Below are 24,155 nucleotides of genomic sequence, written 5' to 3' on the forward strand. Positions count from 1 at the left end.
ATTCAGATATGCAACAGTATAACAGAACAGAATTTGGCTTTATTTCCCAGTTTAAAAACAAACAAACAAACAAACAAAACAAAACCAAAAATAAAAAACACTCAGCTAAGATTAGCTTTTCCAAGGTTCAGCTGTTCTGATAAATGCTTCTAATGTGTACCTTTGTACTTGGTATGCCATTTACATAAACACAACTTTCTTTTAATAGTTTAGCCTATGCATTTCATTCCTATCATCATTTTGGGAGGTATTTATGACATCACAATACAGAAAGATCAGTTCTCTCTAGAGTGAAATTCATCGTATGCTACAAGTCAGCAAAAACCATCTGTACCACTTATATCCTATCTGAAGGCATAAGTAGAATGTAAGTGGAGCAAAAGCCCTGCATGGGTGAACTGTACCCCAAGATATTTCTGATTTGATCACAAGAACCTTCTGTGTTTCTACGAACCAGAGTACACTTTATAAATAAAAGAGTAAATATGTGGTGTCCCTAGTTATACATTTCTGAAGGAAAAAATGTGAAGTCAAAGTAGTGAAAATATTAAGTGTAGTTTGCCGCTAGGGAAATAAATCTTTTGATGTCTATTTTCTATAAATACCTTCACATTCAGCTTGAAGAGACCATTATCCAGCCACATTTTCACTTCTAATAAGAAACACTTCTGATAGAAAACACAAACAATAGAATGTTTTTCCTTTCTTGCAATTTCATGTATAATATAATCTACAGTAATGACATGGTGCCTTTACTGCAAAGCTGCTAAACCAAGAGGAGACATAGTAGAAGCATACTGCATCTAACACTTTCCAGCAGACAGTTTCCAAAGGAGGCCTCTGTTACCAACTGGCACAATTTAAAGCAGTTTTAGAAATCTGCCAACAACATGGAAGAACCAGCCATAAAAGCAAGGAACTTCCCCTCTGCAATGCTGAGCAGAAACAGTGCAAAGAGAATGCATTATCCCCTAAAACGAGGGTAAACTGCCTAGCCAACTTATTGTCCACAGCTTACAATATGCATAGTGCCACCAAGGACAACTTGACCATGGACAACTTGATACCTTTGGGAAAAATTATATTAATTGCAAGTCATTGTAAAAACCATAAAGAATGAGTAATTCCACACGTTCTTTTAGCTTTACTGAACGCACCATGATTTATACAACTGGGAAAGGACATTTCCTTTGTTAATTTCTTTCCATAATTTTGAATAAGTTAAAAGCAATCAGGGTATTGCTATATGGTACAAGGCAGCAAGGTACAAGGACCTTTGAGTTAACACTGCATGCCAGCTCTGGAACTCAAACTAGTATAGTCACATTACTGAAACACTGTGCCTAGGCTAGTAACCTTAAGAGGCTGAATTTAATATAGTTTGGGAACAACGTACCCTCCTCTGCCACAAGTAACCAGAACTACCAACCTACGCATCACAAGCTCCTACAATCTAAGGTACATATAATGCCTGTTATTGCAGTAGGGAGCATCTCACAGTATTCCATGTATTCATCCTCACATCTTTATAAAGTAGGGTAGTGCTGTTATCAGTGTTATTTTCATTATATATAAATAAAATATATATATTTTACATGTGTTTGCTTTTTTAACTTTAACTGTCATTAAAGTGCAAAAGCTGTTCCAGCCTTGCTCCAGGACTCAGGACTCCTCCACCCCATCTCTCTGGCCCTACTAATCGTTCATTCTTTTCTGCACAGTGGCACAGCTTCACAAGAGTTCTGAAGAGTAACTCCCTTTAGTCTATACCCAGATGCTCAGCATTTCATGCTGGAGGTGGGAGATACGGACTTGAAACTGAATCCAGGTCTCCCACTTTCTGGATGGATGCTCTAATCACCAAATTCTTTTATGACAAGAGGCAGGAACTACCCTTAGCCACATTTCAAGAGTGGTTCCTTCTCAATTTTCACAAGAAATAGCTTAAGCATATACTTTCAAGGGAGGGTTCTTGGCTGTGAATCTGAAGCAGAGTTTGGTACTTAAGTCCTACAGAAAGATGGGATTTAAAAATATCCGTCTCCTCAGCATTTCCTACCAGCCAGCATTAAGCAGCTCCTAGTCCGTTCACTGGTCTTTGTGGATCCCATCCTGAAGCACCTAACTCCTGCCATACACTGCATGGGGAACCTAGATGTCCAAGTCAGGGCTCTGGATTCCACTCTGGGGCCCAAGAACCTAGGCATTAGGTGTTTTAGTGCACCAGTCCCTTTCCTGATCTGGATCTACAAGGTTACATAGAAAACTGATGACAGAAGAGGAACCTGAACCCATTCTTTCAACTCCTAAGCCTGTGCCACAATCAGCCATAATTCTTCCTCTCTTGGATAACACTGGTAAGACAAGTGGCAATGGCCCGTGCTTTCACAGCAAAGATATCCAATGCCATAGAGGGAGGTTATCTGTGCTAGTTAGAAGTCAGGCAGAAGGCAGGCTAGACGGCATCTGATGAAGTAAGCCCTCCGCTTACAAAAGCTTATGCTATATATCTGTGATTTAATTTATAAAGATGCAAATCTACCCTGCCTCAATATTTAGTTTTATACTGAAGAAGTGAATGAAGTGTAGCCACTAGAAAGAAGAATGTATTTTGAAGCACTATAGCAATAGTAGTGCACAGTGAATTGGAGGGGAGGAAGCTTTAATTTTTTCCACATGGACAAAAAATATTACCAATTATGTGTAATAGTACACAAGATACTCTTTGCTCAGTATAATTTTAAATTGCATTGATACAAGCATGCATCGCATTTTAGCAGGGAAAGGTCACTGTTCTGTGGAACAGGTCTACCATGATAAGGTTATACTCTAATTTGATTACAATAATTTGTTCCTTTAACACTATTTCTTATTTCATTATAGTTCGTCTTGCTCATTGCGCTCTCGAGAAGAGACCCAGCGATTTACAATTAATTCCTGAAATAAAACAACATACATTATTACAAAAACAATTGATAACAACTGAAGCCATCTCCCAGTGGCCAGGTCGCTATCTAAAGGAAACATGTACTGTCTCCTACAGAGGGAACTGAGGCAGGGATCTTTGGCACTGCAGAGGACTTACTTGCAACCAATTTTCTCTCTTCACATATTTATACCCACTAGCTTTCTGGCCTCCCTGTTCTCATACCTTCCTTTAGGCCCACTATTACTCCTCATGCCTTCAACCTAGCGCTAAAGGTTAATTCTGGGAGCAGCTGCATCTGTGACCTCCCATGAACTTCTGCAAACCCCAGGGTGCAAAAGAATCTACAATGCTCCAAAATCCATAACACAGTTTTGTGCTCTCCAGAACATAAAGCATGCCAGAGAATGAGCAACAATTTAAGGGTGCTGTTATGATAGAGAGATGGCACTCTCACCCCGTCGGGGACAGCTCAGTTAGCATACATGAATAAATAATCACATTTGGAAGAAAGTTTACTTACCTGAACTTTAATTCTTTTCATACATTCTGGTGATGACATTTCTTTTTCAGTCATATCAGATGGTCTAATCAAATAGCATAATATAAGCTCCTGTTGGTAGATAAATATGTCTATCTCTGAGACACAAATATAAACGTTTCAAATGATTTTTCTGAGAAAGAGTCTACGTTAATTAGAAAATCATTTAATTAGTTTGAACAGGAGATGGTAACTTAGTCAATTTAAGAGATAAATATGCCTGCATAAGCCTTGTTGATAGGGAGTACCATACTTACTCAAGATGACCCCCCCCCCAACAATTAGATTCTATATATGGGAAATGTATAAACATAATTTGCCAGCTATAGAATCAAATTACTAGAAGGCTGTCTTAAATTTATGCTCCTCCCATTGCTATAGTAGGAAAAGCAGTGGCTGTGGAGCAGGGGGATGACGTGGTTGGGGGGGGCAGGTAGCCCCCCAATTTTTTTTCCCCTGCAGCCTTCCTGCCACCCCTACTCCCACAACCTCAGCTTCCCATAACCTCTGCCCCTCACTTTCCATTCCCCACAATCTCTGCCCCTCCCCCTACAATCTGCCCCTCCCCACTTCTGCCTGCAGTCTCTGCCTCTTACCCCTCACCTCATTCCACACAGTGTCTGCCTCTCTCCCCTCCCCTTTCTGTCAAACATTGCTTGGGTTTGTTCCCTCCTGGACCACAGCACATAGAAGAACAGCCCATGCTGACCACACAGCAGCATCAGCACTGCTGAATGGCCAGGCAGGGGACAGAGTTTCCATGTGCTCCATGCCTGACAGGGGATCTAGCCCAAGCTAGAGCCAAAGCACACTTAACAGTAAGCAGGGAGATGGGGGCAGAGGAGGCACGGAAGCTGCAGAGGGCAGAAGGTAGGCAGCTACTGTGGGTCTGACTCTGACCCTGACTGGGGCTCAGGGTCAGCCAGAGCCAAAGCAGTTATCTGCCACCTGCCCCTTCTGCTTGCTATGCAAATTTAAGATGAGGGGCTTTTTTCTCCACGCTGATGGGGGAAAAATACCTCATCTTAAATTTCAGGAAATACAGTAGATATGCTTAAGAAGAGAAAATACATCCACTAATATATCTGGAGTTTGCTGCCATGAGGTAGACATTAGGGCTATGTGAAATGGCAGTGTTTCGATTCGGTTTCAGATTCGGCCATTTCGGAGGACAGTGATTCATTTTTTTGTTTCGGATAACCATCTCGTTTCATTTCAGCCAAATCTCCTCCGAATCTATTTTGAATGGGCTGCAAGTTTTGCACAGCCCTACTGTTCAGCCAGGCAGGGCTTGGGGCTGGGGGCTGCAGGGTCCCAGCAGGGAGCAGGATAGGGCTGTGAGCGGCTCATTCGGAGGAGGGGGAGGGTCGCTGCCCTCCGTGCAGGCGAGGAGACCCTGGCATGGATCTCTGATCCCTGTCATGCCGGGTCATGGGGCAGGGAAGCAGTGCAGAGCAGCGAGCAAGCCTGCTGGTCCTTGCCGCGTGACTCAGCTCCACAGGGAGCAGAGATCCGTGCTGGGGGTCTCCTTGCTGCCACTGCCCGCCCCATGCTGCCCCAGTGACATGGAGCTGTGTGGGGTGGACAGCAGTGGCGAGGAGACCCCAGCATGGATCTCTGCTCCCTGTGGAGCCAAGTCATGCAACAGGAACCAGCACTGCCCTGCTGTGCGACCTGGCTCTGCAGGGAGCAGATCCATGCTGGAGGTCTCCTCGCTGCTGCTGCCTGCCCCAGATCTCTGCTCCCTGTGGAGCCAGGTCACGTGGCAGGGACCAGCACTGCCCTGCCATGTGACCTGGCTCCACAGGGAGCAGAGATCTGTGCTGGGGGTCTCCTCACTGCCGCTGCCCGCCCTGTGCAGCCCTGCATCTCCAGGGCAGTATGGGGTGGGCAGCAGCCACGAGGAGACCCTCAGCATGGATTTCTGCTCCCTGCAGAGCCAAGTCACGTGGCAGGGCAGCAGCGTACAGCTGTTTCCCTACAAGCCCAGTTCCAAAACTCCAAATTTTTCTGAAACATTTCCGAAACGTTTTGGATGCTTTGTTTCATTTCGGCGATGTTTTGGGGCCTTCCCTTTCGATTCAGATTTGGTTGATGATTGGCAAAGTAACATTTCTTACATAGCTAATCATGAACTTCTGGAAGCCTGAGTGTCCAAAATATTTTTCTTTTTGGGCACATGGGCTGGAATAAGGCTTGGGAATGGTGACTAGGAATATCCCTCCAAGATGAATTTGGAGTAGCCCCTTCCAAAATGTGTCAACATTATTCCTGACAGGGAAGGGTATGTTCACCTGACAGCAGCACTGTCCTCTGCTTCTCAGCCTACGGAAGACTCATGCTGAAGATCCAAACTCTACTCATCTAATACCACTCTTCCATACTAGATTTTAAATTATTACATTTATCATTGAAAACTATTGCCAGAAACAGAATAAATATCCCACGTTACCTTAGACACATTGGTAGTTGTTCTATTCAAGCCAGACAAAGACTTCCAGCTAAATGGTCTGCGCAGTGACCCTTTGAAGTCATCATTAACTAATTCAGCCATGACAGAATAACTGAAAAATAAACCCAATGGATAGCTAACTAAAGGAAATTATGATCACTTTAATATGTGGTTATAGGTTACATTTACCAACAGTAAATGAGTGGGACATAGACAAGTCATGAAACCAATGGGCTCTTTCTATCAGACAAGCAGGATGTATTAGAGAGACCACTTATCAGCTGTGGGCTTTCTTCCCCAAATCACATGGAAAATCCCTAATAAAAGGGACAATGTTATCAAGATCAAATTACTTCTCTTGATTGCATTTGGTATACATGATGGTTATTTGTTTCCTTCATTTAAATTCTATATAATTTTCTATGAACTCAAATTAAAATGACATGCTTATTAAAAATGTTTACCATGCATTCTAAGCAAACATGCCTGGCAAGATTTTTGTGGGGGTGAAGAGTGGGAGACGACAGAGCTGGGGTTAGAAGAAGCAAGCCAGGAGAATAATATCTGCACTGGGTAAGTACATCAACATGAAATAGGGAAGATTAATTCATTGGAACAAAGAAAAATTAATGCACATCAGTGAAATGGGAGATACATGTTTTATATTAAAAACTGTGGAGCTCCAAACCTTGCATGGTAAAAGGGAGGGCCTTTTCGATACAGCACTGCAATAAAAAAAGAAATATATTATTAGTCAAAGGATCATGGGGTCCCCAATTCTGTCTCAGTACCAGGGTTCACGTTTTTATAAATGAAACGTTTCATAAATCTTGATCACATTACTAAACTTCAAAACTTTTAACTCCACTTACAGCGAAGCTGTCCTAAAGGTGGCAGAGCAGAGAAAAAGGGTATTACAGTAAGAGGAAGACAAGAACAGCAAAACAGATGGAAACTGCTGTAATTGACAAAATTGTTTGAGCCACTGGAGTATTACACACAGAACTAACCAAGTGTTGTCTAACTACTTTACTTTTCCTGTCTGTAAGGGAAACACTTTCTGTTTCTTAGAAAGCCCAAATGCCATGGAACTACTGCAGTTCCACCCTGGAGGGCAAATGACAAAGGTAAAGAGCAGAGACTGGTGGTTCTATCAGCCTCATTCTCTTCATTTCACTGATAAAAAAGGTCCACTTAATAAAGCCACAACTGGGTTGAGGTAAATTCCAGAGGCTGACTGCACAGTATCTCTCCATTCTGGCTACAGGCTTAAGGGAGTGAGAGATGTCTGGTCCCCAACCACTATGGAGTCTTCTGTGTACAACCTGCTTAACCAGCCTTTGGGAGAGAGTAGACAATCTCACTCTCATTATAATAATGGCCTGTAAATTAGTCATAAACAATTAACAAACATACCAGCTTGTTATTTAAACAAGCTACTTCAGAAACAGAGGAGCAAGGATGAACAGGTCTAACAAGTATTCAGCTAATGATATTAACTGGGCGGCACACATCAAGATTCAGTGCCACAAAAACCGAAACATTTAGACCAGTAGATAAATCCTATGCCAATCTCTCATCTACTACTTGGGATATTTTAGTGAAGAAACTGAATTCTGGGGCAGCTTCTGTACTGTCACAGATTCTGTATACTTTTAGCATGCAATCAAACCATGTCTTTAAGAGTCATACAGTAATGTCATGAAGAGAAGCTTTTGCTATTTATACAGACCTCTCTATTTTTTGTCATAAAGCATGCATCATCATATCATCAGTTCTTTCTGATTGCATAAAAATGTTGTAACCAAGAAATTAAAAATTAACATAATAGTCAAGTTATTTACTATGGGAACACAGAAATCATGGAGAAGGTTGGAAAGGACTTCAAGAGATCATTTAGTCCAACCAGGGATCAAACTTCCAATCTTGGTGTTATTAGCACCACACCCAACTGAGCTACGCAGCCTCACGTCTGGGGATACTACTGAATATTGGAATTTGTAAGAGATAAAAAGCTATCTTAAACTAAACCAAAAATAGGTAATGTTAACTAGAGATGCACCAATACATTGGTCCATATCATATCGGCACCAATGAAAGGAAAATAGACATTATTGGCAATTGGCTTATTTTGGCTGATGTGGCCTATAATGTTGCTGATAAATGCCATGTACATTTGCGCAGCCACAGTATACACAGCCAGCCTAGCAGCTGGTAAGTCTGTTGGGGGGAGGGAAGGGGTGTGGTAGGGGCAGACTGAGGCCACCGTGGTAAGAAAGGGAGAGGGAGTACGGTTGGGGCTGGGTCTGAGGCAGGCACTGACCAGCTGGGGCAGGGTAGGGGGGCCGCGGGGAGGGGGGGCAGATCCCACTGCTACGTGAAAAAGTTCCCTCTAAGCTGCATGCATGCGCGGCTGTGCGCAAGAAAAAATCTTGCGCGCAGTAACTTTTTAATGCCACACACCTGCCCCAACCCTACCACAGGCAGCTGCAGGAGAGGGGAGGGGCGCACACTCCCAGCCAGGATCGCAGATGCAGGCAGGTAAGTTTCACTGGGCTTGGGGGGGCAGGGGGAAGCAGATTGAGACCCCCACAGGGGAGGAGGGAGTGCGGAAGGGGCAGGGTGCTGCCCCACTCCCTCCTGCACTGTGGGGATTGTCCCACGACCTGGCCTGGCCAGGGGCCAGTTCACCATGAATGGGGCCCTGGACGGTTTGGGGCAAACGGAGCCTGGCAGTTTGGCCAGGGGGGTGGGCGGGCAGATGCAGCTCCCGCAGCTGCATGCACCACGGGATAGGGGGAGCACATTCCACCCCTCTCTGGCTCCCCACACCATGCCCCTGAATGAGCTGCTGGGCTCTGATTGCCCCACAACCCAGCCCAGAGACAAGCAGCCTCTTCACACATGTGGCGCAGGCAGCCAAGTGAGGGCACATGGCCCAGTCCAGCCCCCAATCTTTGCACGGGGCAAGGGCGGGCAGGATCAAGGTGCAGTCCACTTGGTGCTACCATCAGACCCTTCTGCACAGGCAGCCTGGTGCTGGCTTCCCCCCAGTAGCTCCTTTGTGTAACAACCCTGCAGGTTCTCTGCAGGTTGGAACACGAGTTGCAGGGTTGGGTGGAGGGATGATTTGGAAGGTGACACCGGCAAACGCCAGGTGCTTGGGAAACTTTGCAACAACACTGAGCAGTTGAGAAGAGCAGCACTGAGCCCACAGCACTTAAAATAAAGATCCAAGTTGCTACAGCCCAAACAGAGGCTTTCTTATCACAGGGCTCTGTGAGGGGCAGTGGCTGAAACCACAGAGAAGAGCATGTGATTTAAAAGCGGGCAGCATGGAGCGACTCAGATTTCCAGTCCAAGGTCCTGACAGCAGCTGGGAAACAGTGGAAGAAAGAAATGACCATGGACACACAGGTGATAATGGCATGCACAAATGGGAAAATGAAGGTAAAATGTTTCCCATTACCACTGAGATAAAGGGAGCGAAAACACTTTTTTCTCCAAGAGGCTCAAGACACTAGAGCAACTGATGAAGGCTTTGGATCAAAGCAGCACACGCTGACAGGGAAGGCAGGACCAATCTGGGAATGGACTGAAGTGGCGCGTTCCTGGCATACTCATAGATCTCTACACCTTAGAGGGAACTTTGCTATGCACACCCCTGGGGAAGTCATGGGAGACGTGTACCCCTTGATCTGTGTGTGGGGCGAGAGTGAGCTGCCAGGGGTGGCACTGGGGCTATGCTCGGGGCAGGTGGCAGCAGCACTGGGAGGGGAGTCTATGGGGGGTGGACTATGATGAATTTTGGGGTGGCTGTAGCCCCAGTAACCCTCCTTCACCCAAGTGTCACTGCTGCCTCCCCCAGGTCTAGTCCTAGCCCAACCTCTTGCTGGGAAGAGCCTGGCACTGCCCCCAGCCCCACCCTGCAGCAGCAGCCTGCCCTCGCCCCTCGCACACATCTGAGGGCACACACCCCCTATACCTGCCCCAGGGGTGTGCGCAGGGGTGGAATCCACACCTCCCCCCTCCCCATGCCCCCCAGACAAGAATCTCAGGACTCTGTCCCGTGCCCAGTCCTGCCCCATCCCCACTCCCTCACCACAGGGCCCCCCACTCCATGCCCCTTCCCCATGAACAGATATACCAGCTGGATGCCACTCTCCAAGATGCCGGGCTGCTTATTGGCAATCGGATCGGTATAGACTGGTATGGTTCATTAATAACTGGCCATCAGTATTGGCCCACAACTTCTTTATCATGCACCCCTAATATTAACTACAACTTCAGTATGTTCTCTAGGGTCCAATCCAACTTCTACTGAAGTTAGGGGAAAGAACAGCAGAAACAGCAGGGGGAGCTATATCCGGTTTTAAGAGCAAAGGAAGGGGAGTCCAATGTAAGGGTCTGGGAAGTGAATTCCAGTGTAGTCCCACACCAATATCATGCCTACAAGCCAGAAAAGCAAGTATTTCAACTGCTTGAATGATGTATTGGCACCACTCAATCTGTACAGGGGCAACATGGTCTGTCATTTGTGGTAGCATAAAATCAAGCCCATAGATGTCTTTTACTATATACAGGAGATGGGAAAGCCTGCTCTGCTCATGAAGCTCCAACAGGAAGTTTAAGTGGTGTGAAAAACCTTGCACTGGCTTTCACGCCTAAAAGTCAGTTGTAACTATTCTGTTTTTAAAGCGTACTCACAGAAGTCAGTTCCATACTTCAGTCCTACTTTGGGGACCCATCCCTTACTGCGAAAGTAGTGATAGGTCATGTATGTTGTTCTAAAACTGGGCTGCACATCACTAAACATTTTCCATAGTTCCAAGATAGTTAAAGGCTCCTGAAATCACAACCAGAAATATTATTAACCAATGGCTAATATTATTATTACACTAACATAACAGCCTGCTGCTCTTACAAACTGAGAAAGACCTAGAAAACTACACATAAAATAGCGTGTTTACTGAATGATTCTAGTCAAATAACAAACATTATAGTCTGACTTTGCCTGAGGCAAATGCTACAGAAGTCCACACAGTTTGAGGAAGCAAGTGTGGTTTAAAGAAAAAAAACCAAAACCCAACAAAAACTTAAAAACTAACTGTTGAGGTAGGAGTGTTTTGCTAAGTTTTATGGCTGGTAGCTTAGGACTCAAGAATAAGAACACATACATCAAAGGAAATAAAAACATATTTTACATGAAAACAAAACACTTAAAACTCAAACATTTTTTGTGGGGACGAAAGGGAAGGACATTCCTTTAAATACCTTGGGCACATTCACACATGCAAGCAAATTTGAGCCAGGGCTTTTTGCCTGAGCGCATGTGCCCAGACATGCACTTTGTTGTGGAGCAAATTGTGCCACTTGGGGGAAAATAACTGCCTATCTCCTCCCGGATCTGCAACCAGGGGGAGGTAGAGCCTGGGGTCAGCACCCGTGCTGGCCCCAGCAGTATAAAATCCTGCCCGGGCCAATAGCTCAGGGCTACTTGCCCTCAGGAGCTTCTGAGGCCCAGCCACTTAGTAGCTGGGGACACTAGGCCCTTGTGTCAGCTAGACTGCTGAAGCAGCATCCCAGATTCACTTTTTAAAATACCCCAAAATCCACATTCTTCCACAATTAAAACAGAAAAGAGAGAGAGAGGGATTGGTCAGATGGGCAATGTTTTATTGCTATATTTACAATGCTAAAGAAATTTGGAAGCCTACCAGTGTCTTTAGAATCATAATAAAATAAATCCTACATATCTATATGTTTTAATGCTTGATTTGGTTTCTTTATCACATGGTGGGTGTGTGATGGGGGGATGTGGGGTTTGAAGGAGGAAGTGGGAAGGGGAGTAGGGAGAATGTGGGTGGGTGTGTGACTGTGGAGGGGTATGTGGAGGACTGTGGAGGAGTATGTGGAGGACTGTGGAAGACTGGAGGGGTATGTGGGTAGGTGTGGGGGGACTGTGGGTGTGGAGGCTGCTTAGGAGGGGTGGGTCTCCAGAGGCTGGAGAAAAGCAGGAGAACAAGTAGGAGGCTGGAGGGAATAGGAGAACGAGCAGGAGGCTCGTTCCCCCTTCCCCCCCCCCCCCCGGTTCATTACCCAGCTCCCCATTCATTTCCCCATCCCCCATTCATTCCCTAGCTCCCCCCGCCCTCCGTTCATTCCCCCAGCTGCCCGCTTGCTCTCCCAGCCCCCACCCCACACTCACCAGCAGTAACAGAGAACAAGGAGAAAGCTGGAGGGAGCAGGGGAAGTCTCCAGCTTATCTCCAGGGGCTTGCCTCCAGCCTCCTGCTCCTTCTCCTGCTTGTCTCCAGCCTCAGGAGGTCCCTCATCTGGACGTGCCCCTTGTCACAGGGCACTAAGGCATACCTGCTCCTTTAAGGGCAGAAGCAGCCTAGCCACAGAGCCCTGTGAGTGAGGTAGAACTCCACAGCTACAGGTTGCCTGGGCAGCAGGCTAATGAGGGAATTAGCTGGCACCTGCACAGTCAGCTGACTGAATGGAGGCAGGGCCCTGGGCACATATAAGCCCCAGGGCTGAGGCTGGAAGGGGTTGGTTCTCTGGCAGCCAGCAGGAAAAAGAGATCCTGCAGGAAAGAGCTACCCAGAGATGTTTGGTTTCTGATCTGCTGCCTGCAAGACTACTAGGGCTCCAGGACCTCACAAGGTACCCAGGACTAGGAGGTACGCAATACTAGGGGAGAAGTCTGTCTTCTTAAAGGAGCAGAGTGTGGCCTCCAGTTATTATTATCTTATAGCCCAGGGGCTTATGTTTGCATTGTCATCGGCACCAGTGGTTTTGGAATGAGGCTATAAAGGGAGGTGTAGGCCTCATTAGTGCCCAGAGGAGCACACACAATTGTGTAAAGCTCAGTGCCAGAGGGGCGCAGCTACAGGGGCCAGAGAGCCCAGCAACAAGAGGAAGTTTCTTAGAGCTAGAATCTCAAAGCCAGGCCCAACACAGTGGGTCTAGGCTAGAAAGTCTAGCTGCATAAAAGGGGCAGAGGCCAAGTTGGCTGAGACCCCAACAGAGGGAATAGTCGTATAACACCTGCAAGGCATGGGGTGTGGTAAGAAGGAGGTTTTGGAGCCATGCATCTATCCCATAAGGCTTAAGGTGTCCCATGAGATGCCAACTTGGAGCAGGACCCAGCAAGGGGTCCAAGAACCTGCAGGGTCTAGTGGGGTTCAACAGGACCATGGCTGCACAGAAACTGGTGGGCAGTCTCCCTACTTATTATTTTTATCAACAAGACTTGGCACAGTCATGGAGCCCTAGGGGCATCACAGCCATCCCTGGAGCACTGTGACACACCTCTTTTAAAACCCATTTTTCTCTACTTTTTTTCCCCACCAACACTTTTCTTTTCTAGAATGAATCTACTCATCTGCCTGGGTGTTCTTAATAACAAGAATGAGAATTTCTCGACAATATTCTTATATCCACACAACTACCAGATGCATAATATTTGAGGGGAAAAAACTTCCCTCATCATGCCCAATTGCTGCCTTGGGCTTAGTAGCACACGATGTTACCACAGTAGTTGGCAGTTTAAGTCAGCGAACTATACCCAGATCAACAACACATTGTTCGGACACATGTCATGTGACAAAACATAGCATCTTACCTCACCATAATAAATACTTAAACATCCTAGGGCATACACCAAAAAAAAAGCCTGAAAAAGAACAGCAAATTACATTACTGTATTTATATTGCATGGAGATTTCTCGGTATAAAATTATCTTGCATGTAGCATAAGAACAATATGAAAGTCACTAGCAGAGCAACAAGTTGCCAGATAATCACCTTTTGAAACTTCACTGTAGTCTTAAATCTAACCATTAAAACTGCATTGCCATCATCATATTTCTGACAATGTACTTTGGCTAGAATCCTTTGTATCCAATTCTTTAGAGCTCTACTTGGCTAATGGATCATAAACTGGATCCCCTTCCAAACTGTAATTTACTGAGGACTGGAGCAGACAAAGACATCGTGTTCTAATTAAAACAAGATATGTATTTCTGGAGAAACAGGCTGAAATGCTATTTGCCCAGATCTGCAGTCATTTACTCATGTGATTAGTCCCTCTGAATTCACTGGGACTTTTTACATGTCTAAAGTCTATTGGATTAAGCTCTTTAACTCCTTTCACCATATCCATGCAATCTATGGATTATTTAAAAATAAGTAAACTTAACAAAACTTTATAAGATTGTAAATACAAAAGATTGCTCTTCATTTAGGGAAAAGGAACTAGAATACATTATAGTATACATTAATGTTTTGAAGTTAAAAAGTTGCAAAGTATTTAAAACATATACATACCTCTTCCAGGCTAAGTTGCAAATATTCAAAAATCCTAAATGGATTTCTTCTGCATACTAATTTTTCCTTTTTGATGGACTAAAAGAAAAGCAGTATCAAAATAAATTATAAAGAAGCAAACAAATGTTAAAGGTAATCCACATATTTTTCGTTCAAACAAAACTTTTTAAACATCTTGGATATTATTAACAATTAAAGTAGGCAAAAAAACTATGGTGAAAATAATCTGTGTTTAGCTAAATAAATTCTCCAAGAGAAAGGGACATATTTGGCTTACATTTGATTGCTCATTTGCAGCTTCATCATGACAAAAGCTACTTTCTTCTTCTTGTACCAGAACATATTCTTGAACATATTCTGTAGAACTGGCCAACTTGGAAGATACTTGTTGTTCAGTGTTGTCTTCTGCCTTGCAACCAGAGTATACAGTAAAGTAATTGTGTTTTTGGCAATGTTCTATAAGCATGGCTGTAGAATCCATTGTATCCAGTTCCTTAGAGCCATACTCAGCCAATGGATCGTGAAGTAGATCCCCTTCCAAATAGGGTTTCCTGCAGTCTAGACTCTCCTTATGACATTCAACATTTGGTGCTACCACATCTCCATTAATTATGGAAGAATCTTTTGAAAGTTCCACTTTGTCTTCTTTATTTTCTATTTCTGGAGCCATTTTTTTGCTGCATTGGTCAGCCTCTCCTTCCTCTTTCATAAAAGGCAGGGGAACTGGCTTAATGTAATTTTCAAGAATTTTACCTAAGTTGTCATCAAGTCCTTGTTCTTGCATAAGGCTTTTAGCCCATTCTACATGACAATGGTACCTAGATAACGTAAATACAAATGGAAGATTCTAGGATCCAACATCCTTCATGTGATGTCTTAAAAACAAGACAACACACAGCATAGAAATAAATGTTAATTATTCGGTAATAAGCAAAGATTAATTATGGCATTAAAACATGTTCTTACACTAATTGATCATTTTCTAGTTTCTGAATGAGTCTGCCTTGTTTTTAGACTCTTATGTTATAATGCTCTGATAGTGAACAGAGAAAACAACCTACAATTATCATGGCATTACATTTTTAAGACTGTTATAAGTAACTGCATATTTACTGCTAGGTACACAATTGGCTCCAAAAGAGGATGCCGAGGACAGAGTGAAAAACAGATAGCCCCTTTAACATACATCTCAATAACACAAACTTACTTAAATACAAAGCCTAAAAAAAATCAGGTTGAACTAATCCACCTTTTAAGGGCACTGTCGCAGAGCACTGAGGTGCCCTGCTCCTAGAGAGGGGAAACTGCCAGGGAAAGAGCCCTAGCAGGGAATAAGGAGCCCATCTGTGGGTTGCCAGGGCAACCAGGAAGTCAGCTGATTGCAAGGGGCAGGGCCTGGCCCTTAAAGCCCAGGAGCTGAGGCCAGGGCAGTTCTCTGCCAGCAGCCAGAGAGAAAGGAACTCCTGGAACAATGATGTGAGGAGAAGCCTGACCTCAGGTACAGCTCAAGCCAGGTAAAGGATGGCAGCTCTAGGATGTCTGAGCCATGTGATTTAGCCAGGCAGCTTTAAGTTATGTTGTAGCCTAGGGGCTTGTGTTTTGCTTTGTTGTTGTATCACCGGTGGTTTGGGTGAGGCTATTAGGGGTTGAAGGAGGCCTCATAGGGGACCCACAGCAGCGTGGGGACCCCAGCGCCAGTAAGGGCACTGCATACGGGGTGCATAGACCTCAGCCCCAGAGAGGGGGGCACTATTGAGAAGCCCCAGTGCGGGCGTGGTGAGCCTTTGAGGAAGGGCGTAGCACTGCGGAAGGCCCCTGTGAGGAAGGGCGTAGCACGGCGGTGAACCCCGAAGGGGACGGCAGTGTGGTGAGCCCCGGAGAAAGGGGGTAGCAGTGCGGTAGGCCTGAGAGGCAGGGCAGCTTTACCAAGAAGGCCTGAGAGACGGGCGGCATTCCTGAGAAGGCCCAGCGTGGCCACGGAGGGCTCCAGAGAGAGAGCAGCAGTGCAGAGGAGGCCCCAGAGAGAGGGCGAGTGTATTTGACAGACCAACGTCCATTCCATCTGTGAGGCTTGGGGCATGGTATAAGGGGTGGTTGGAGCCACACACAGCCCATAAGGCTAGGGTGCCCGGGAAGCACCCATCATACAGTGGGACCCATGAGGGGCCCAGGAGTCCACAAGGACAGAAGTCACAACGAACTGTGTCCAAGAAGACATAAGGCAGCCTCCCAAACTTATTTAAACAGCAAAGATGTGGCGGGCGAGAATTAGAAGGTGCCCTTGGGCCGACTTGGCACGGACAGAGGGGGCCTTAAGGAGATCATGGCCCTCCTGTAGGACCCCGCCGTGACAGGCATGAACACATAAACAAGGTAAGGAAGGGCTGTGATATACAGTATATCAGCTACATGGGAATTGCAACTTTGCACAATTCTACACCACAGTAAATGACAGCTGATCTGTGATGGCTGACTTCTGTTTTATTGAAGTCAGCCATCGTTACAATATCACTACCTCTCTTTTATTAAAGGGTAAATTACCATTACCACAGCTTTAATTTATGACAGGGTAAAAGTGTGAATACGCACAGTACTAGCATAACATAAGTATTGTCATGAAAAGACTTCAGGATTAAGTTTTACATGATTATCAGCTACTCCTGTGAAAGCCCTCTAGAAACAGCATTCATGTTATTTATAGTTTATACTAATAGCTGAAAATGGGATTTAAGGATCTTGATTTAAGTAGCAGCCAGGGAATGATGAGACAAAGACCACCAATGTCAAATTCTGACCAGAATGATTTTCAGCTAGAAACAGGGCTCAGGATCTTTGCAGAATTCCCCAGATCAAATAATTCCCTGAGGGTGGGACAAATCTGTATTTTAGCCACCTTAAAAAAGGGAGGACGAAATTCTTCCTGGGAATGCCCATCTGCTGTTACACTGCAACTGTTCCACCAGCACACCCTGTAGTTATACAAAGTAGCCAAACTGCCCTACCTTTGATCCTCCTAGACTTATCCCTACAGGATCATGCAAATATAACAGCTGCATTGTAACAGTTTGTATCAGTACACTTTGATATTGATAAAAATGTCATTTCTATCTAAACCTTGAAAATCTGAAGGCACTGGGCCTTGGATATGTTTATATGTAAACATCTATGATTACATCTTATTTTGAATGACCTTTCCAATGGCACTTCTAACATAATTAAAATACTATTGTAACTGGGTCTCAGTTGAAGAGATGTCTTGTAAATGTGACTGACACTTTTTCAGAAGTAACTTACCACATGATGAAGACCTAAATGCATCTTCCCAAGTTAAAGCATTCAGAAAAATGTGTTCATTTTAGACTTTTTTAACATCATGATAGACAAGGTACTTAATCCCTTCTGGAATGTTTTTAACTCTATACACTTACATCCCACAGGACTGTGGCATACAGCCTTTACATTTCAAACTGAAAAAATTTAGGCTTGAAGGTACTTTTATAAAGGCCACCAAGTAGTGTATCTTAATATTTCCTGCAGCAAGCAAAAATACTGGGCTTGTTTTTACCATCTCTCTCTTCTGTGATATAAAAAGAGCCTTAGAAGCCTGTATCATTTCAAAATAAAAGGTAGAAGACTATAACATCAAAGATATCGCATGGAAACTTTATTTAGATTATTATTTGCAAAAAGCCAGACCACTTTAGATAAAAGCCGTTCCCCAGTTCTTCACAAAGGGGTGAGGAAACCTAGAGTACATATTCCAAAATCAGCCAAGAAATCCTCCAAGAGCAAAGGAATTGGAGCTTTCCTACCAAGCTTTTGGCAACTCTAGGAACGATTTCTGTTCCTTTCTTTCTCTTTAACACTTAGCAGCCTGGATTTTGCAGAGGATACAGTTCATCATTAGCTAAAGATGACTATTTAAACTTTATGATATCCTCTACACAGATGTCAATACAAATATGAACCAAAGGTACAGGAAGTGAAGGTGGGACTATTATTTTAAAAAGATACCTTATTTGGATATAGATATAAAGGATGGTTTCAGCCATCCAAGTCTCTGTGCTAAAGATGTGATGGCAAAAAAAAAAAAAAAAAAAAATCACATTTCTCTATTTTTCACATCTGTTTTCTCTTTTGTTGGAAACATTCATAAAAGCAGGAAGGAAATGACTGACTGTAAAGGGCAAATGTCAAAACTATGTTCAAAATAGTCTCTTAACTTTCAGTTATTGAAATGCTAAGAATTACTTATAAAAATACTAGGTACCGAATTTTCAGAAAAGTGTGGCTTTTTTTAATTGACTGTGGCCAAGTAAAGATATTGAGTTTCTCCTGGGAGAGTGTTTGCTCTGCCAGGAGAAACTACAAGTGTACATATATTCAGCATTTTTCTCTGAGAGCAAAAATGGCAACTCCAGTAGGAAAAAAAAAAAATCAAACAAACAGGAACAACCAGAGTTAAATCACTCCTGGGAGGGTTTCTCCTGGCAAAGTGAAGGTCTGTACACATTACCTTTTTAAAAGAGAAGTCACAGCACAGTCCTCTAACATCCCAGGGTGCTTTGCAGGCCCTCCTCCTTTACCTCCCTCCCTCCCCCTCACTGCTGCCATTCTGTCTTTAAGCAGACAGAGGGCTACAGAGCACTCTTAAGATCTGTGCACCCTTGGCTATGCAGTCAGCACTGCAAGCTCTCTACTCTTCAGGAGATCAGCATTTGAATGTCTGTTCAGGCATCTCCTTGTCAGTTTTTTTTTTTTTCTACCAGAAAAACAAACCCATCAGAATTCTTCCAGATCATATGAAAATGTGTACACAGTCAGTATTCCCTCAAATGGCATTTCCTATTAGAAGCTAATTTCAGTACCTAATTTAAGACGCAAGTCTTAATTCTGCCATAATAATGAAGACCATTGCAATGATATATTTTATAATTTTATATCATTTAAACTGTGACATCATTGGAAAATATTTTTTACTTCTCACAATGAAGTTTAGAGACAGCAATTATAAGTAAAAGCAAAGTATTGTAAGAACAGAACAGTATATAAACAGGACCTTCAAAACATTACCTTAAAAATCATAAGACTGTATAATGCATTTCTTATCCTAATCACGGAACAAAACAGACTTAAATTTGTATTGTACCATACAAGACACACTCACGATCCACACCTATTTTGTACACTATTCATCCAAATGGAACACTATGAATCACACTACATCCAGCAGTAATACGAATGTCATTTGGCACATGTCTCTTTAATAAAAATACACTTAACTTTAAGCGACTGTACTTTGCAGTCTTATAGTTATGAAAAACAGTATGACAATGCCTGGAGTGGTTTTCCATAAACTTGTTAGTTGAACTATATAAAAAAAGGCCCCTAACTTACTTATTACAGAATATTAAGTGCTATGCCATCATGCAGGCATACTCTGGAAAAACAAAAAGATAATTAAATTATGTAAAATGTAAATCTTATAATAAAATGTTAATATTTTCTAAACACCACTGACTATGTTAGCCCATTCTGAATGATGCTAATAAACAAACAAGACTTTTTATTTTAATAGCTAAGCCATAAAATATTCCACCTCTCCTGTTGCTGAAATGCAAAAGCTTTATAATCAATAACATCATCAGTTATGTACAGCACAGCTAATCCTCTTTGCTCTCACTCCAGCTGCTTAATTAAAAATAAATCCTGTCAATTGCTCACATGAGGAAAAAACCTCACAACCCCAAGGACAATTACCTTAGGGCTGTGCAAAATCGCACTGTTCCATTCTGACTTCAGTTTCAAGGTCTGGACAGAACAGTGTTTTGTACTGAATTTAATTTCAAGTTGAAACAGCCTCACTGTTTCGCTTCGTGGAAACAGTGAGACCGTTTTGACAATGTTTTGACATTTCACCCAACCATAGGGCTAGGGAAAGGAACTCAGCCCAGGTGGGCTGAGTTCCCAACCCCAGTGCTATGGTTGAAACGTTTCAACTAGCCTTGTTTTGTTTCAAGGCTATTTCAACGTCTTTTTTTTTTTTTTTTGCTTTGATTTTGCTGTTTCGACCTCAAAATGAGTCGAAACAGTGTTGAAACGAAACAGCCAGAAAAATTTTGCACAGCCCTATTACCTATCCTATTTTTAGCTGTTTTTACTGTGTTTTAGCAACTTAAAACAAGGAAGAAAAACCAAATTCTGTGAATCATCAACCTATCTGAAGGCCCAGTTTGGAAATGGCTGAGCAAAAGAACAGAATGGAGAATTTAATCTTGTTTCACAAATACAAGATACAGTACTACAGTTGTACTTACTTTTTTGATGTTAGAATGGGCATATTTATCTGGGCATCTGCATTAAGAGAAAAAAAAAGATTTATATGGGTTTTTTGTTATGAAAAATACCAAACACTTATAAAAACAGTCAAGAAAATAAAAAGTGGTGTGACTTACCTCGCCACTTACCAACCAGTAAAGGGTCTGAAATACTGTATTCTGGTCGGCTTCTTGAAAGAATACCTTTTCCAAAATAGCCCTACATGGGAAGAAATAAAATGGTTATCTGATCAAATGTTATTCATGAGCTAGGTACCCCTCCCATATATAACTAAACTATAAGGAGATCATCCAAAATATCTGAACTCTCACAAAGCCTCAACTTCATAAAAATCCACCTATACAGACATATCTTACAATGCTCTGGGCTACTTTAAATAGGGATTGCAAGCCTATTCCAGAGGTTAGGGTTGCTAACAATGAATGCTCTTCTACAATAGTCCTCTCTCCTATATAGTGAGGAAGCCAGCTTTAGTGTCTCCCTGAAAGTTAATTATAGCAGGGCCCCAAATGAATTAAAGCTTAAATAAAGTAAAATCAGAATTCCATTCAAAATTCAATAGATAGCTGGAATATAAGACTGGTTGGAGTTTAGAGGAGGGATGGGCAAAATACAGTCTGTCAGCCAAATCTAGCCCACAGGTAGACAGCTGCCAATTCACTGGATCTAGCCCATGCATGGCAGCCACATGGTGCCAGGCAGGACTGCTTGTGCCCAGCAGCATCAGCCCTTGATGCAGCAGCATCAGCTGCGGACCCACATGGGGCTTCCGCCACACCAGGCAGGTGGTGGAATCAGCTGTGGATGCCACTGGCAAGGTCAGGAGCCCAGGCGCAGAACCTGCTGGTGGTTTCTAGACAGCACCACCCTCACAGCGTGGCAGTCCTGCCCAGAGCCTGCCAGCAGCATCAGCTAGGGACCCAGGTCCTACCTGGAGCTTCTGCCGCGCCAGGCAGGCATCAGCATGAGCTGTGGACACCACTGGCAGGTTCCACATCGGGGCTTTAGAACCTGCTGGTTAAGCCCGCAGCTGAGGCTACCGCCTGCCCACTGCCAAAGTCCCTATCTGGGTCCACAGCTGAGCTTCAGGGCTTCTGGCATACTATAGCTCTGGCCTAGTTCTGGAAGGGGGGGGAGGTGCAAGAAGAGAGAGAGGGATGGATGAAAGGTCTCCAAACCCCATTAAATGGCCCTCCAACCAAAATACTGCCCACCCCTGGTTTAGAGATTTAGGCTTGCTTCCTTCATTAACCATAAACATTTGTAGCATTCTATTTTAATTAGAACTGCCATGAAAGCAAATACTAAGTAGTAGTCCTGTTTGATCTCAGTATTGGAAATAAATATAGGGATAGAGCCATCCAATAAGAGAACAGATCATAAAACAATACCCAAAACCACAATGGCCTAAAGAGGGCCTATATCACTCAAGAAAAAGTCCTTCTGAAGTGAAAGGACCTGCCTGTGTGTACCTAAAGTACATAAAACCTAGCCAGGTAGATGCTGTATGTCTCTGACCTTAATAAAAAATAAGAGGATGCTAGTTACATACATACATACATACATAAAATGTAAAAAGGACAAATGGATGAACACACTTTTTTAATGATTTAATTTTTGTTAAATCAAAGTGTTATTAACATTTTATACAATTTTTAGACTGTTATTTTTACCCTTTTTATTTATGATGCTTTAAGTGACGTTCCAAAATTCAGCATATTCTTAACCGAAGGAGACAGAGCTATATGTTGTGAACTCACTGTTTCTCAAGTGCATCCTTAAGCATTAAGCATAAAACCAAACGCTATCTATTACATTTCATACCTTCTCATGATCTATTTTAAACTAAAACAAACGTAACCAGCTCATTTGGCCCCACCAGCTGACTCGGGGCTGCAGGGTTCCTCATGGGCCAGACTGGGACCCACCTCCAGTGGTGGGGCAAGCAGTGGCAGTGTTAACACCTGAGGTTGCCTGAGTCACTATTCAGCTCAAAGAACTGCAGAATGTAATGCCACCTCTGCTCACCCTGCTGTCAAAATCCCAGCCCCTTTGGGAGCCCAGTGGGCCAGACAATATACCTGCAACCTGTATGATATCTGCACTAAAACAGGGGTCCTCAGCCCCTGGCCCACAGGCCAGATCCAGCCAATGGAGCTTTGTTATCCAGCCCACTGGGCTCCCCAGGGGTCTAGAAATTTGGCTGCAGGAGACTGGTGGTGCCTTAATGCTGCTCCCCTGCTGCCAAGTATCTGGACCCATGGGGAACATGGCAGGCCAGACAGCATGGTCCTGTGTGTTAAATTAGGCTCAGCCTGATCCAGACAGCGTGGGACCCAACCCTACACACTCACCCCATGAAGGAAGCTGGCCCCACACCACTCATTCTGCCCAGGGGGCAAACCAGCTGAGCACCATGGCACTAAAACATTTAGGGTGTCTCTACATGTGCTTAGGGGGTAGCATATTAATTAGAGCAGTTCCTGGACAGCAGCTCTAAATAAAATGCCACACTATCAATGTATTCAACATCCAGTGCTTCAAAATGGCCGCGAGGGCGTTTAACTGAAGCTAATTTGATTTTGATATGCGGGAGGCTGAAAGGCGGGAAGGTGAATACACACGAAAGTGACGAGCGCTCGAGCGGTCTCATCAATGACTGGAGCCTGCTCCGGCTGTGGTTGGAGGGGCAGGAGCAGGTGCCCAGCGCCTCCCCGCTCAGCTAGGAAGAAAACAGGGCTTCAGTCTGACTCGGAACATTAAGACAGCAGCTCCCCGGGCAGACCCGGCGGCGGCACCTGGCTGTACAGCTGCTCCATGTCCTCCGGGCTCCGGACCAGCACGTGGTTGTTCAGCATTTCCGCCCGGCAGGGCCCGAAGTGCCGGGAAGCAGGCAGGGGAAAGGGCGGCCGGTGCGGCTCGTACACTCTCCTCTTCCTCCGCGGGGCCCGGAAACCTGCTTCGGCCATATCTCGGCTCTCCCTGAGGCCGAAGGCAGAAATCCGGTCCGAGCGCGGCTCCCGGAAAGCCCAGGTCCTGCGGCTGCGCCCTCGGCCTGCGCCACTGCCAGCCCAGCCGGGCTCCCGGGGCGGGGGGAAGCGGGAGCGCGCTGGGCCCGGGGAGGAACGGTTGACTGCAGCCCCGCTCTCGATGGCCCCCCTCCGGCCCGCAGCCGTCTCTCGTGACCACAGCAACCGCAGGGCCGTAAAGCAGCGAGGGCGCGCGCGTGGTGCCGTAGCTTCGCTGTGGCGTCGGGGGGGGAGGGGCGTGCGCCTGTGCAGGGGACTCCCAGGAGCCGGGATAGGCCCTGCCCCTTCCCGATCAGGCGGCATGCAACTCCCCTGGGCTGCGCTGCAGGCTTCCCTGTCGCAGCCGTGAGCTGGGCCCGGAGGCTGGGCAGTGGCCTGTACCGCACGCGCTCGGCCAGCGGGGGACGAAGTCCCCAGGGAGGGCAGGAGCGGCCTTGGCAAAACGCGCGGGGCGCTGTAGCCCGAGCGGCGGGAGATGCCCGGGGGAGAAGGCCCCTGCGGTAGAACCCGTGCGCGCTGCACAGCCCCGAGCTGG

General features: G+C 44.8%; 1 protein-coding gene across 3 annotated transcripts; it reads right to left on the reverse strand.

The window, feature by feature from the left end:
• Positions 1-19: 19 nt before the first annotated feature.
• On the reverse strand, positions 20-23,856 carry TSEN2 (tRNA splicing endonuclease subunit 2). 3 transcript variants are annotated; one of them, XM_014597697.3, is made up of 11 exons: positions 23,390-23,854; positions 20,708-20,789; positions 20,570-20,606; positions 14,530-15,070; positions 14,253-14,330; positions 13,549-13,599; positions 10,627-10,765; positions 6,608-6,644; positions 5,920-6,031; positions 3,450-3,539; positions 20-2,937 (listed from the first exon to the last, which is right to left on the reverse strand). In XM_014597697.3, the coding sequence occupies exons 1-11, from the start codon at positions 23,558-23,560 to the stop codon at positions 2,878-2,880; spliced, it is 1,398 nt and encodes a 465-aa protein (XP_014453183.1). In that variant the 5' UTR covers positions 23,561-23,854; the 3' UTR covers positions 20-2,877. The 3 variants fall into 3 exon arrangements, 2 of the variants coding, with proteins under 2 accessions (XP_014453183.1, XP_019352291.1); XM_019496746.2 differs by having other exon boundaries at positions 23,216-23,852; XR_001372123.3 differs by having other exon boundaries at positions 2,922-2,937; positions 3,450-3,513; positions 23,390-23,856.
• Between the last annotated feature and the right edge of the window lie 299 nt (positions 23,857-24,155).

Source organism: Alligator mississippiensis, chromosome 12 (genome assembly GCF_030867095.1).
Source record: "Alligator mississippiensis isolate rAllMis1 chromosome 12, rAllMis1, whole genome shotgun sequence".
NCBI classification, from domain to species: Eukaryota; Metazoa; Chordata; order Crocodylia; family Alligatoridae; genus Alligator; species Alligator mississippiensis.

What these genes read in the sequence shown, in the direction of transcription:
- TSEN2 (XM_014597697.3), bottom strand. Translation starts at nt 23,560, where the DNA reads ATGGCCGAAGCAGGTTTCCGGGCCCCGCGGAGGAAGAGGAGAGTGTAC. An exon ending in TGGAGCAGCTGTACAGCCAG is followed by an intron (nt 20,790 to 23,389) that starts GTGCCGCCGCCG and finishes CTTCCCATGTAG; the next exon opens with GGCTATTTTGGAAAAGGTAT. An exon ending in CTGCAAATGAGCAATCAAAT is followed by an intron (nt 14,331 to 14,529) that starts GTAAGCCAAATA and finishes CTTTTCTTTTAG; the next exon opens with TCCATCAAAAAGGAAAAATT.